Genomic DNA, 15430 nt, shown 5'->3' with positions numbered 1-15430 from the left:
ACTAATTATAGTAATGTCAACTCAATAAATATAAAGAACGATTTACAATATTTACTCACAACTATCTCAAACGTCTACCATGTTATACATGTAGCGAACAAGCAACATTATTTACTAAATTTTACAAGATCAAACAAGTTGATTAAATATATAAGAGATCGAAATGAACAGTGAAAATAATCTTACCCATTGCATTTTGTCAGATTGTATATCAGGATGAAAACCTCGTGAATGAAGGTAGATTTTGCACACTGGGTTGAATAACGTGTGAACACTTTATTGATCATTTGACCGAAGGTCTTTATATTTTCATCCAAAGATCAGACAAATAAAAAAAAAAGTATTTCAATACTTTTGCTGTCACGTAACTATAATGAACAGGTGAAGAGGTGATAAATTGGGGAAAATAACATGTCATAGATATATGCCAAACAAAAGTGCATTAACTTGGCAACATAAAAAATGCTGATTTGCTCTACATGTAAATGCAGAGTTTCCAACTTCTCTGCATATCAACATTAATTATCTCCGACATCTTATTTATCAATGGATAAATAGAGGTATATATTTGAATATCAGCTGTCTTTTGTGTCAATCTAGGGGGACACACCATTACACCTAGCTTGTGAAAGTCAGCACATAAATCCAGAAATCATCACAATGTTATTAAAGAATAACATACCAAATGAAAAGAATAATGAGGTAAACAAAATAAACGCTTTCTTCATTGCATGCAACACATAAATCTCACTTGTATTTGTATTTTTGTAATGGGTATTTTGATATGGTATAAACAATATTTCTATCTAGGTTAGATTTGAAAGTATTTCTAATTAAAAAGCAAGCACGAATTCTTCATTTTCAAAAGTTGTCCAGCAAGGTCATTTAATTAAAACGCTACATTATTTTTAAATTATGATTGTTTTACATGCATAAACAAAGAAAAAAACCAGAAACGACAAGTTCAGGAATAAAATATTAAATCGTCATTAGTCACAATTCTGTAAAATGGATGCTTTTAATAGATTCAGATCACCCATTTGATATCATGTGCAACAATATCAATTAGAATTACAGTTTTTTTCATAGAATTAATCGTATAACGTATCTTTAACCTTTTAGTTGCACATGAAACTAATATAGTAAAGTCAACTCAAAAAGACAAAGTACAATTTCAATATTTACTCTCACCCATCCCAAACGTCTACCATGTTGTACATGTAGCGAACAAGCAGCATTATAAACCAAATTTTACAACAACAAAAACACAAGTTGAGTAAATATATAAGAGATCAAAATGAACAGTGAAAATAAACCAACCTATTGCATTCTGCCAGATTGTATATCAGGATGAAAACCTCGTGAAAGAAAACACTTTTTGCATACTTGATTGAATTAAGTGTGAACACTTTTTTGATCATTTGACTATAGGTCTTTATATTATGCATCGACTGATAAGAAAAATATAAAAAGGAAGGTATTTCAATACTTTTGCTGTCATTTAACTATAATGAATCAGTGAAGAGGTGATGAATTGAAGAAAATAACATGTCATTAATATTTGCCAAACTAAAGTGCATAAACTTGGCAATATAGAAAATACTGATTTGCTCTACATGTAAATGCAGAGTTTCCAACTTTTCTACATATCAACATCAATTATTTCCGACATTTTATTTATAACTGGATAAAAAAAGGTCTATATTTGAATACTAGCTGTCTTTTGTGTCATTCTAGGGGGACACACCATTACACTCAGCTTGTAGAAGTTATTTTATAAAACAAGCAACGATCACAACGTTACTAAAGAACAACTGTTTACCAAATGAAAAGAATAAAAAGGTAAACAAAATAAACGCTTTCTTCTTAAATGCATGTAACACATTTATCTCACTTGTATTTGTAATCTGTAACGGGTATTTTTTTTATGGTAGAAACAAAATTTCTATCTAGGTTAGATTTGAAAATTTAGTTATGTCCATTCTAGGGGACACACAATTACACTTAGCTTTTAGAAAATATAACATATACATGAGAAATCGAGAAATCATTACAACGTTACTTAAGAATAACTGTATACCACATGAAACGAATGAAGAGGTAAACAAAATAAACGCTTTTTTCTTTAACGCATATCAACACATAAATCTCACTTAACTTTGTATTTCTGTAATGGGTATTTTTTTATGGTAGTAACAAAAATTCTATCTATATTTCATTTTAAAGTATTTTTAATTAAAAAACAAACACATATTCATCATTTAGAAAAGCTTACCAATAAGGACATTTAATTAAAACGCTACATTAGTTTTAACTCATCAATAGTATACCTGTATAAAAAAAAAGTGGTAAATATGGATCGCCGGAACTGTCTCATAGTGTTAATATTTAATGTGTTTTCTCGCTTTGCCTTTACGTCCTGTCATTTCTTCTTTTTATTATGTGCAGGTGCCTTTATATCCTGATACTGCATCTCTGTGTTATGTCAAATTTATTATTTGTTGTGTGCAAAATGCGTTACATTATGCTGTAACTACTATACATTCTGCGAATAACTCCAAACTTCATGATAACCACCTTTACATTCTTTCATATTTTCTCCATGTTGTGACTATTCTTCCGTACGTAAGTCAGTTAATAATTGCGTCCTGTCTAAAATGTGATGTTTATATGGAATGTTCTATTGAAACGTTTTGTTTTGATACATCTTTATTCTATGAAAACCTCATGATATTACGGTATAACGGCTTTATGTTGTGTTTATACACGTCTCTCTCCAGTGAAAGACTTAATACATCATGGTATAGTTCATATATGTTTTGCCGAACAACTGATACTCTCTGTTAGCATTCACTACGTCATGTGCACTTGCCTTTCACATTATGTTCAAACACAATACATTATACGCAAACACTTTTAACGTGATGTGCAAAAAGTTTGTACATTTTGTTCAAACATCGTTGACGTTATCTGCAAACACCTATTACGTCATGTGCAAATGCCTATTCCATTTTATGCAAACACCTTTTACGTTATGTATAAAACCTATTTCATTATGTGCAAACACTATTACGTTATGTGCAAATACCTATTACAATATGTGCAAACAACTATTACGTTATGTGCTAATGTCTATTACAGTATGTCCAAAAATCTATTATACGTTATGTGCCAACACCTATTATGTTATGTGCAAACATAACACCTATTAAGTTCTGGTAAACGCTCTTTGGACACAGATCAAAACAAAACGCATCAATGATATTCACTTTGAAAATTAGGAAAATTACAAATTTGAGCTTTCCAAAAATCTGTTGACTGGTTCGCTGTAAATATGTGTGCACCGGATTGTTAATTTAGTATTGTAAATGTGGAATTTTAGATATTGATTGATGTAAAAAAGCTTAATAAATATGTTGCAAATTAGCAAATCCCGTACCACACAGTCAGCTATTAAAAAACCAAAAAACTAGCGGCCTAATTTATGTACCATAAAAATGAACTGAATACAAATGAGTAACACAACAATAAACGACAACCATTGAATAACTCGCTCGTGACTTGGGACAAGTATATACAGAATGTGGCAGGGTTAAACATTTTAATGGGAGCCGAATCCTCGCTTGAACAAGGGACTGTGATGTAACACTACACCATAAGAACAAATTATAAAAACTAGTTGAAATAGGCTCACCTCATAAGTTGGATACACATAGAAAAAACATAAAGTTGACTTGGCTCAGTACTTGTACGTCTCAACGAAAAAAAGCACAGTTAGTATATAGATCAGAGAGTTATCGCAGTTACTAACAGTCGTTAGTTCAAGGTTCCCATCAGCTGGCCCAGACCCTCTTATCTAAAACCTTTTAAAAACAACTATCCTCCTATTTTCGTTGAATTCAGAAAGAACAGAATCCAAGATATATGATTATTTCTAAAAAGTATAGTGTCTCATCTTACAAAAAAATCATTGTATCTTTTGTTTGTCAGTGTGTGAAAATTATAGAATATCTCTCTCTTTCTCATTTTCTGTGTTAAAGAGTAGATTTCATGAAAATCATAAGAGCTTGAATCAGTTTAAGCAATTTTTAACTAAGAGCGGACGCGAGTAGCACGAAGATTTTTAATGTGTTGTTTGTTGAAAGCAAATAAGTTGCTGTTTCAAAATATTCGTAGTATTAGTACTCGCATCTGCTCATGTTAAAAATTCAATGATTCTACATAAAAAAAATCCTTGTTTTTCGGATAAGTCGATAATATGTGAACCAAGGCCCGGAACGAAGTTGCATTTCCGAATCTGCATGAGAATTTTATTTTAAAGCAGTTGTTCTTGATTGAGTTACAAAACGTATTACGCCGGAGAAAAAAAATCTTTTTTTGTCTTATTGTTGAAGTCGGGGAAGTAAAGGAACATGTGTTTTTGCAACATTTTTTGTCAGTGTCACTGAGACTGCCAGTGTTGACAATGTACGAATACAAAAATGTAGCAAACTCTTCATTTTAATGAATGTAGACCGTATCAAATTATAACCCTTTTTATCCGTGTAAATACGGTAAATGTAACTGAAAATTTAGATCGATTTCACATGGAAATAAAATTTAAACTGAGATAACCACCCCTATCACTGAATTTTAAAGGACAATATTTAAAATGCTTATTTTTAGATAATATTAGAGATAGAAAAAAAACTGGATTTATTAAATAAAATGATAAATGTTACAAATATATAACGTGTCTAAAATAGAAATGCTATTAGGATAAAATTTTGCAACTTTCAAAAAGGGTATGCAAATATTGTAAACCTATTAAAAAAAGACAAGTTTTAGATTATATAACAATCTCTTCAGTTTTGGAAAGTCCGACTTTCAAGTCTCTACGAGGCAAAACATAAGCAAGATTTGTTCATTAAAATTGCCAGGGATATGACCTTCAACGGGACTCCGGCGTTGGACGTTTTTAAGCTTGTTTTCGGGATTGATATCAATGCATTCAAAATATTGATAATACAATATGATGGAAGTTTTAGATCGTACGGTGACCTATCGTTTTTAATTTCTGCGTCATGTGGGAGCTCTTGTGTAGAGTTGTATTTTCGCACTGGCATTCATACCCCATCTTCTTTTTTATATTGTATTGATCCTTTCGGTTGCATTTCTTAGACAATAGAGTCATGTCTGTATATTTCTAACTGTTTTGATTTTCAACAAGTGAAGTGAACAAAATTGCATGTGTGAATAACACAAAATAGAACAACATTTTCATATAGCATTTTTATATCAATCAATATCTAAAAATGCCATATTTCTAATAGTAAATCAACAATCCGATGCACAAATATTTACAGCGAAGCAGTCAACAGCTTTTTAGAAAGCTCAAAGTTGTTATTTACTTAATTTTTAAAGTGAATATAATTAATGCGTTTTGTTTTGATCTGTGTCAAAAAAGCGTTTACAAGAACGTAATAGGTGTTTGCACATAACGTAATAGGTGTTGGCACATAACGTAATAGGTGTTTGGACATAATGTAATAGGTGTTGGCACATATCATATAATAGATGTTTGGACATAATGTAATAGGCATTAGCACATAACGTAATAGGTGTTTGCACATAATGTAATAGGTATTTGCACATAATGTAATAGGTATTTGCACATAACATAATAGGTGTTTGCACATAATGAAATAGGTGTTATATATAACGTAATAGGTGTTTGTATGAAATGTAATCATGGTAATAGGCATTTTTTGCAAAAGACGTTTGCAAATAACGTAAACGATGTTTGCACAAAACGTATAAGCTGTTTGCAAATCACGTTAAAAGCGTTTGCATATAATGTATTGTGTTTGAACATAATGTAAAAGGCATGTGCACATGACGTAATGAATGCTAACAGAGCGTATATGAACTATACCATGATGTATTAGGTTTTTTTACTGGAGAGACATAAAATTATGTATAAACACAACATAAAGCCGTTAGGCTATAATATCATGATGTTTTGAAAGAACAAAAATTTATCAAAACAAAACGTTAACATTCAGCACAACAATCACAGTTTACATAGGACGCAATAATTAACTGACTCACGTAAAGGAAGTATAGACACAACATAGAGAAAATATGAAAGAATGTACAAGTGTTCATAAAGATTTGAGTTATTCACAGAATATTAGTAGGTACAGCATAATGTAATGACTATTGCACACAATAAAGTTTAGCAATGACATATCATACAATGGTTTCACCAAACAAATAACAAATTTGACATAACACCGAGATGCAGTATCAGGAAATAAAGGCACCTGCATATAACATAAAGAAGAAATGACAAGACGTAAAGACAACGCGACAAAACACATTACTTTTTTCCACTATAAGACAGTTCCGGCGTTCCATAGTAAAATACCAGAAACGACAAGTTAAGGAATAAAAAACAAACTATAACATTATTGGTCACCATTCTGTAAAATGGATGTTTTTAATAGAATTACTAGCCGGATTTGTCGCAACTTCTTGGAACGTTTGGACCTCAGTGCTCTTCAACTTTGTACTTATTTTGGCTTTCAAACTTTTTTCATCTGAGCGTCTCTTGTTGGTCTAGTGTGGACGAAACCCACGTCTGGTGTATTCAATTTTAAAACCCGGTACCTATTGTTAGCCATTATTCCTGTGTTTCTCTGTCCTATATTTTCTACCATTTATTTGTATTGTAGTCCTGTCATGTAATGTTGTCATTTAAATGTTTTATTTAACATTTTCGTTGAAGTGGAAATTTGGCATGCCACAAAACCAGGTTTAACCCACCAATTTTTCTTAAAATGTCCTGTACCAAGTCATAACATTTTTATTGTTATATTATAGTTTGTTTCTGTATGTGTTACATTTTATCATTGTGTTTCTGTTGTGTCGTAGCTCTTTAATATTTGATGTGTTTCCCTAAGTTTTTTCTCAACCCATTTATGAATTTCAAAACAGCGGTATACTACTGTTGCCTTTAAAAAGAACTCATTGGATATTATGTACAGCAATATTAATTATAAATTATAGCTTTTGTCATAGAATTGATGGTATTACGCATCGTTAGCCTTTCTTTTTGCACATGAAACTAATAATAGTAAAGTCAAATTAATATAGACAAAGAACGATTTACAATATTTACTCACACCTATCTCAAACGTCTACCATGTTGTACATGTAGCGAACAAACAACATTATAAACCAAATTTTACCAAAAAAAACTAAGCTGATTAGATATAGACTAGACACACATGAACAGTGAAAATAAAACAACCTATCGCATTCTGCCAGATTGTATGTCAAAATGAAAACCTCGTGAATGAAAATGGTTTTTGCATACTAGGTTGAATTACGTGTGAACACTTTATTGATCATGTGACTAAAGGTCTTTATATGTTTTCATCCACTGATAAGAAACATATAAAAAAGAAGATATTTCAATAATTTTGCTGCCACTTTACTATAATGAATAAGTGAACAGGTGATGATGAAAGAAAATAACATGTCATTAATATTTGCCAAACTAAAGTAGATAAACTTGGCAATATAAAAAAATGTTGATTTGCTCTGCATGTAAATGCAGAGTTTCCAACTTCTCTACATATCAACATCAATTATCTCCGACATTTTATTTATAACTGGATAAATAGAGGTATATATTTGAATAGCAGCTGTCTTTTTTGTTATTCTAGGGGGACACACCATTGCACTTAGCTTGTAAAAATCTTAAAATCCATCCAGAAGTCATCACAACATTACTAAAGAATAACTGTAAACCAAATGAAAAGAATAATGAGGTAAACAAAATAAACGCTTTCTTCTTTAATGTATGTAACACATAAATCTCACTTGTATTTGTATTTCTGTAATGGGTATTTTTTTATGGTTATAAACAATAATTTTATCTAGGTTAGATTTGAAAGTATTTTTAATAAAAAAACAAACACATATTCATAATTTAGAAAAGTTTTTCAACAAGGTCATCTAATTAAACCGCTACATTAAGTTTACTCATCAATGATATACATGACATCATTCGTAAATATAGCTCAACATGCAGACTTCTAATACGTTCAGGTATTTCACATTCAATTTTTTATGGTAATATTCTTTATAAAGCACAAAGGTGTCAGTATTCACCTCAGAAACTTACAAAACCTTTGAATAGACTTATTAAGAAGCGATATAATTGCGATACTGTTGTCAAGTCATTAAAGATTGCATATTTTGGCGTTAATATTGAGTCACTGATAAGGTCTTTGCACCGGAACTAAACACATTTATTCTAAAAACAGTTGTTGGCATGGCACGGGTTATGTTCTTCTCATATATGTTATGATGGTATGATACTAAACCCCTAACGGGAAGGATTGTGCCTGATGTTCAAATGATGAAATCATAATCTTTCAGTCAGTTTAATTGAAGTCTGGAGCTGGCATGTCAGTTAACTGCTAGTAGTCTGTTGTTATTTATGTATTATTGTCATTTTGTTTATTTTCTTTGGTTACATCTTCTGACATCAGACTCAGATTTCTCTTGAACTGAATTTTAATGTGCGTATTGTTATGCGTTTACTTTACTGCATTGGTTAGAGGTATAGGGGGAGGGTTGAGATCTCACAAACATGTTTAACCCCGCCACATTTTTGCGCCTGTCCCAAGTCAGGAGCCTCTGGCCTTTGTTAGTCTTGTATTATTTTAATTTTAGTTTCTTGTGTACAATTTGGAAATTAGTATGGCGTTCATTATCACTGGACTAGTATATATTTGTTTAGGGGCCAGCTGAAGGACGCCTCCGGGTGCGGGAATTTCTCGCTACATTGAAGACCTGTTGGTGACCCTCTGCTGTTGTTTTTTATTTGGTCGGGTTGTTGTCTCTTTGACACATTCCCCATTTCCATTCTCAATTTTATGTATAAAAAGACAATTACTAGAAACGACAAGTTAAGGAATAAAAAATTATAACGACATTGGTTACCATTCTGTAAAATGGATGCTTTTAAAAGTTTTCAGATTACCCATTGGATATTATGTACAGCAATATTAATTAGAAATTACAGCTTTTTTTATAGAATTTATCATATTAGGCATCGTTAGCCTTTCTTTTTGCACATGCAACTAGTTTTAGTAAAGTCAACTCAATAAAACAAAAAACTATTTACATTATTTACTCACACCCATCGCAAACGACTATCATATTATACATGTAGCGAACAAGCAACATAATAAACCAAATTTTGCACACCAAAAAAAAAGATTAAATATAGGAGACACCAAAATGAACAATGAAAATAAACAAACCTATTCGATTCTGCAAGATTGTTTATCGGGATGAAACCTCGTGAATGAAAATAGTTTTTGCATACTGGATTGAATTACGTGTGAACACTTTATTGATCATTTGACTATATGTCTTTATATGTTTTCATCCACTGATAAGAAACATATAAAAAAAGAAGGTTTTTCAATAATTTTGCTGCCACTTTACTATAATGAATAAGTGAACAGGTGATGATAAAAGAAAATAACATGTCATTAATATTTGCCAAACTAAAGTAGATAAACTTGGCAATATAAAAAATGCTGATTTGCTCTACATGTAAATGCAGAGTTTCCATCTTCTCTACATATCAACATCAATTATCTCCGACATTTTATTTATAAATGGATAAATAGAGGTACATATTTAAATAGCAGGTTTCATTTTGTCATTCTAGGGGGACACACCATTGCACTTAGCTTGTAGAAATCTTGAAATCCATCCAGAAGTCACCACAACATTACTAAAGAATAATTGTAAACCAAATGAAAAGAATAATGAGGTAAACAAAATTAAACGCTTTCTCCTTTAATGTATGTAACACATAAATCTCACTTGTATTTGTATTTCTGTAATGGGTATTTCTTTACGGTATAAACAATAATTCTATCTAGGTTAGATTTGAAAGTATTTTTAATGTGGTACCCAACACTTTAGCTAAAATTAATTTGGGTCGTTTAATTTTCTTAAAATTTTGACAAAGTATTTACTTTGACCCTTTTACAAAAATATAAAAATTTCAAAAAATTTGAACCAACCGTTTTTTCAGAAAAATTACACTGGTTATATAGCAGTTTGACAAACACTTATTTTGATCATTGAGAAGCTTAATATTTTACTTAACAACACAACGTAATTAAAACGTTTAGCTCATTTTACAGAGTTATCTCCCTGTAGTGTTAGGTACCACCTTAATTAAAAAACAAACACAAATTTTTCATTTAGAAAAGTTTTTCAACAAGGTCATCCAATTAAAACGCTACATTAATTTTTACTCATCAATGATATACATGTATAAAAAAGGAAAATACCAGAAACGAAAAGTTAAGGAATAAAAAATTATAGCGTCATTGGTCACCTTTCTATAAATGGATGCTTTTAAAAGATTTTAGATCACCCATTGGATATTATGTACAGCAATATTAATTAGAAATTACAGCTTTTTTCATAGAATTTATCGTATTACGCATCGTTAGCCTTTCTTTTTGCACATGAAACTAGTTTTAGTAAAGTCAACTCAATAAAACAAAAAAACATTTACAATATTTACTCACACCCATCGCAAACGACTATCATATTATACATGTAGCGAACAAGCAACATTATCAACCAAATTTTGCACACACAAAAAAAAGATTAAATCTAGAAGAGACCAAAATGAACAATGAAAATAAACAAACCTATTTGATTCTGCCAGATTGTTTATCGGGATGAAACCTCGTGAATGAAAATAGTTATTGCATACTGGGTTGAATTACGTGTGAACACTTTATTGATCATTTGACTATATGTCTTTATATGTTTTCATCCACTGATAAGAAACATATAAAAAAAGAAGGTATTTCAATAATTTTGCTGCCACTTTACTATAATGAATAAGTGAACAAGTGATGATAAAAGAAAATAACATGTCATTAATATTTGCCAAACTAAAGTGCATAAACTTGGTAATATAAAAAATTCTGATTTGCTCTACATGTAAATGCAGAGTTTCCAACTTCTCTACATATCAACATCAATTGTCTCCGACATTTTATTTATAACTGGATAAATAGAGGTATATATTTGAATAGCAGCTGTCTTTTTGTCATTCTAGGTGGACACACCATTGCACTTAGTTTGTAGCAATTTTGAAATCTATCAAGAAGTCATCACAACATTACTAAAGAATAACTGTAAACCAAATGAAAAGAATAATGAGGTAAACAAAATAAACGCTTTCTTCTTTAATGTATGTAACACATAAATCTCACTTGTATTTGTATTTCTGTAATGGGTATTTTTTTACGGTATAAACAATAATTCTATCTAGGTTAGATTTAAAAGTATTTTTAATTTAAAAACAAACACATAATTATCATTTAGAAAAGTTTTTCAACAAGTTCATCCAATTAAAACGCTACATTAAGTTTACTCATCAATGATATACATGTCTAAAAAAAGGAAAATACCAGAAACGACAAGTTAAGGAATAAAAAAATATAACGTCATTTGTCACCATTCTGTAAATGGATGCTTTTCAAAGTTTTCAGATCACCCATTGGATATTATGTACAGCAATATTAATTAGAAATTACAGCTTTTTTCATAGAATTTATCATATTAGGCATCGTTAGCCTTTCTTTTTGCACATGAAACTAGTTTTAGTAAAGTCAACTCAATAAAACAAAAAACGATTTACATTATTTACTCACACCCATCGCAAACGACTATCATATTATACATGTAGCGAACAAGCAAAATTATAAACCAAATTTTGCACAGCAAAAAAAAAAGATTAAATATAGAAGAGACCAAAATGAACAATGAAAATAAACAAACCTATTTGATTCTGCCAGATTGTTTATCGGGATGAAACCTCGTGAATGAAAATAGTTTTTGCATACTGGGTTGAATTACGTGTGAACACTTTATTGATCATTTGACTATATGTCTTTATATGTTTTCATCCACTGATAAGAAACATATAAAAATAAAAGGTATTTCAATAGTTTTGCTGCCACTTTACTATAATGAATAAGTGAATAGGTGATGACAAAAGAAAATAACATGTCATTAATATTTGCCAAACTAAAGTAGATAAACTTGGCAATATAAAAAATGCTGATTTTCTCTACATGTAAATGCAGAGTTTCCAACTTCTCTACATATCAACATCAATTGTCTCCGACATTTTATTTATAACTGGATAAATAGAGGTATATATTTGAATAGCAGCTGTCTTTTTGTCATTCTAGGGGGACACACCATTGCACTTAGTTTGTAGAAATCTTCAAATCTATCCAGGAGTCATCACAACATTACTAAAGAATAACTGTAAACCAAATGAAAAGAATAATGAAGTAAACAAAATAAACGCTTTCTTCTTTAATGTATGTAACACATAAATTTCATTTGTATTTGTATTTCTGTAATGGGTATTTTTTTACGGTATAAACAATAATTCTATCTAGGTTAGATTTGAAAGTATTTTTAATTAAAAAACAAACACATAATTATCATTTAGAAAAGTTTTCAACAAGGTCACCCAATTAAAACGCTACATTAAGTTTACTCATCAATGATATACATGTATAAAAAAGGAAAATGACAGAAACGACAAGTTAGGGAATACAAAATTATAACGTCATTTGTCACCATTCTGTAAATGGATGATGTTAAAAGTTTTCAGATCACCCATTGGATATTATGTACAGCAATATTAATTAGAAATTACAGCTTTTTTCATAGAATTTATCGTATTACGCATCGTTAGCCTTTCTTTTTGCACATGAAACTAGTTTTACTAAAGGCAACTCAATAAAACAAAAAACCATTTACAATATTTACTCACACCCATCGCAAACGACTATCATATTATACATGTAGCGAACAAGCAACATTATAAACCAAATTTTGCACACCAAAAAAAAAGATTAAATATAGAAGAGACCAAAATGAACAATGAAAATAAACAAACCTATTCGATTCTGCCAGATTGTTTATCGGGATCAAACCTCGTGAATGAAAATAGTTTTTGCATACTGGGTTGAATTACGTGTGAACACTTTATTGATCATTTGACTATATGTCTTTATATGTTTTCATTCACTGATAAGAAACATATAAAAAAAGAAGGTATTTCAATAATTTTGCTGCCACTTTACTATAATAAATAAAAAAAAACAGGTGATGATAAAAGAAAATAACATGTCATTAATATTGGCCAAACTAAAGTGTATAAACATGTCAATTTAAAAAATGCTGATTTGCTCTACATGTAAATGCAGAGTTTCCAACTTCTCTACATATCAACATCAATTATCTCCGACATTTTATTTATAAATGGATAAATAGAGGTATATATTTGAATAGCAGCTGTCTTTTTGTCATTCTAGGGGGACACACCATTGCACGTAGTTTGTAGAAATCTTGAAATCTATCCAGAAGTCATCACAACATTACGAAAGAATAATTGTAAACCAAATGAAAAGAATAATGAGGTAACCAAATAAACGCTTTCTTCTTTAATGTATGTAACACATAAATCTCACTTGTATCTGTATTTCTGTAATCGTGCTTTTTTATGGTAGAAATTAGAACTCTATCTAGGTTAGATTTGAAAGTATTTTTAATTCATAAAAACAAACACATATTTTTACATTTCGAACAAAATTGTATACTTAACACTTTACATATACATGATATATGTGTGCTCATCAATAATATACATGTATAAAAACAAGACAGAACCAGAAACGACAAGTTAAGGAATACAAAATTATAACGTTATTGGTCACCATTCTATAAAATGGATGCTTTTAATAGATTTCAGATCATCCAAGATATATTTTGGACAGCAGAATTAATTAGAAATTACAGCTTTTTTTCATAGAATTAATCGCATGACGCATTGTTAACCTTTAAGATGCACATACAACTAATTGTAGAAAAAGTCACCTCAATAAAGACAAAGAACGATTTACAATATGTACTTACACCAATCTTAAACGTCTAACATGTTATACGTGTAGCGAACAAGCAACATTATTTACCAAATTTTACAAAAACAAACAAATTGATTAAATATAGATCAGACAAAAAAGAACAATGAAAATAAACCAACCTACTGCATTCGGTCAGATTGTAAATCAGGATAAAAACTTCGTGACTGAAAATAGATTTTGCATACTAGATTGAATTACGTGTGAACACTTAATTGATCATTTGACTATATGTCTTTATATGATGCATCGACTGATAAGAACAATATAAAAAAGAAGGTATTTCAATACTTTTGCTACCTATTTACTATAATGAATAAGTGAAGAGGTGATGAATTGAAGAAAATAACATGCCATTAATATTTTCCAAACTAAAGTGCATAAACTTGGCAATATAAAAAATGCTAATTTGCTCTACATATAAATGCAGAGTTTTCAAATTTTCTGCATACCAACATCAATTATCTCCGACATTTTCTATTTTTGAATAGCAGCTTTCTTTTGTGTCCTTTTAGGGGGACACACCATTACACTTAGCTTGTAGAAATGATAAGATACACATGAGAAATCCAGAAATCATCACAACGTTACTAATGAATAACTGTAAACCAAATGAAAAGAATAATGAGGTAAACAAAGTAAACGCTTTCTTTCTTAATAAAATTGAGAATGGAAATGGGGAATACATGTAACACATAAATCGCACAAGTATTTGTATTTCCGTACTGGGTTTTTTTATGATAGAAACAATAATTCTATCTAGATTTGAAAATTTACTTATGTTCAGACGATATTTAAATAAGATAAAGATAAATATAAGTATATAGCTGAATGAACCATTGTGCAATAAACTTATAAAGCTATTACCTCGTATTCTTTTAGTGACATATGATCCCTGATCGACCTAAAGATTTTTTACTAATATTTTTACATAAATATTTCTTTATGTTTCTTCAATGTACAAATAATAATACTGTTTGCAAGTTATCGAAATTTTCATCATTTTAATCTTTTTCATTTATTGTGTATTACTTCGCTCCTGAGGATGTTTATTTCATTCGAATTGAACCACATGCAAACACATGTGCTTCTGTTTTAATAGAAAGTCTTATTACTTAATATAAATAGTTAGAGCATATACACTACATTCCATGACAAGGGATAAAAGCAAGCTTTCACCAGGAGATCCTCGTATACTCGTAGAACCTTTAAACAAACTTATAAGTAAAGGTTATTTTAGTAATGTTGTTATAACATGTAAAAGATCTTTGAATGTTGTTTAAATTAGCATCAATTTCGATTTTGTCATTAACATTTTATACCTAGCTTTTCGAATGTGTTTTTTTTTTGTTGGGTGATGTTTAAATACTGTAAACCAACTTATTTTC

At 30.1% G+C, this 15430-nt stretch overlaps 1 protein-coding gene across 1 annotated transcript in view; it reads left to right on the top strand.

The window, feature by feature from the left end:
* The window catches only part of LOC139504228 (putative ankyrin repeat protein RBE_0220), a 28693-nt gene extending 13959 nt beyond the window's left edge, over positions 1-14734 (top strand). Inside the window, exons 6-10 of the mRNA XM_071294295.1 lie at positions 7713-7817; positions 9737-9841; positions 11156-11260; positions 13437-13541; positions 14558-14734. Coding sequence (XP_071150396.1) covers positions 7713-7817; positions 9737-9841; positions 11156-11260; positions 13437-13541; positions 14558-14734 — 597 coding nt within the window. The remainder of the gene's footprint in view (positions 1-7712; positions 7818-9736; positions 9842-11155; positions 11261-13436; positions 13542-14557) is intronic.
* The last annotated feature ends 696 nt before the right edge of the window (positions 14735-15430 follow it).

The sequence above is a fragment of the Mytilus edulis genome, chromosome 14 (genome assembly GCF_963676685.1).
Source record: "Mytilus edulis chromosome 14, xbMytEdul2.2, whole genome shotgun sequence".
NCBI lineage: Eukaryota > Metazoa > Mollusca > Bivalvia > Mytilida > Mytilidae > Mytilus > Mytilus edulis.
This window is presented reverse-complemented; position numbering and strand designations above follow the sequence as displayed.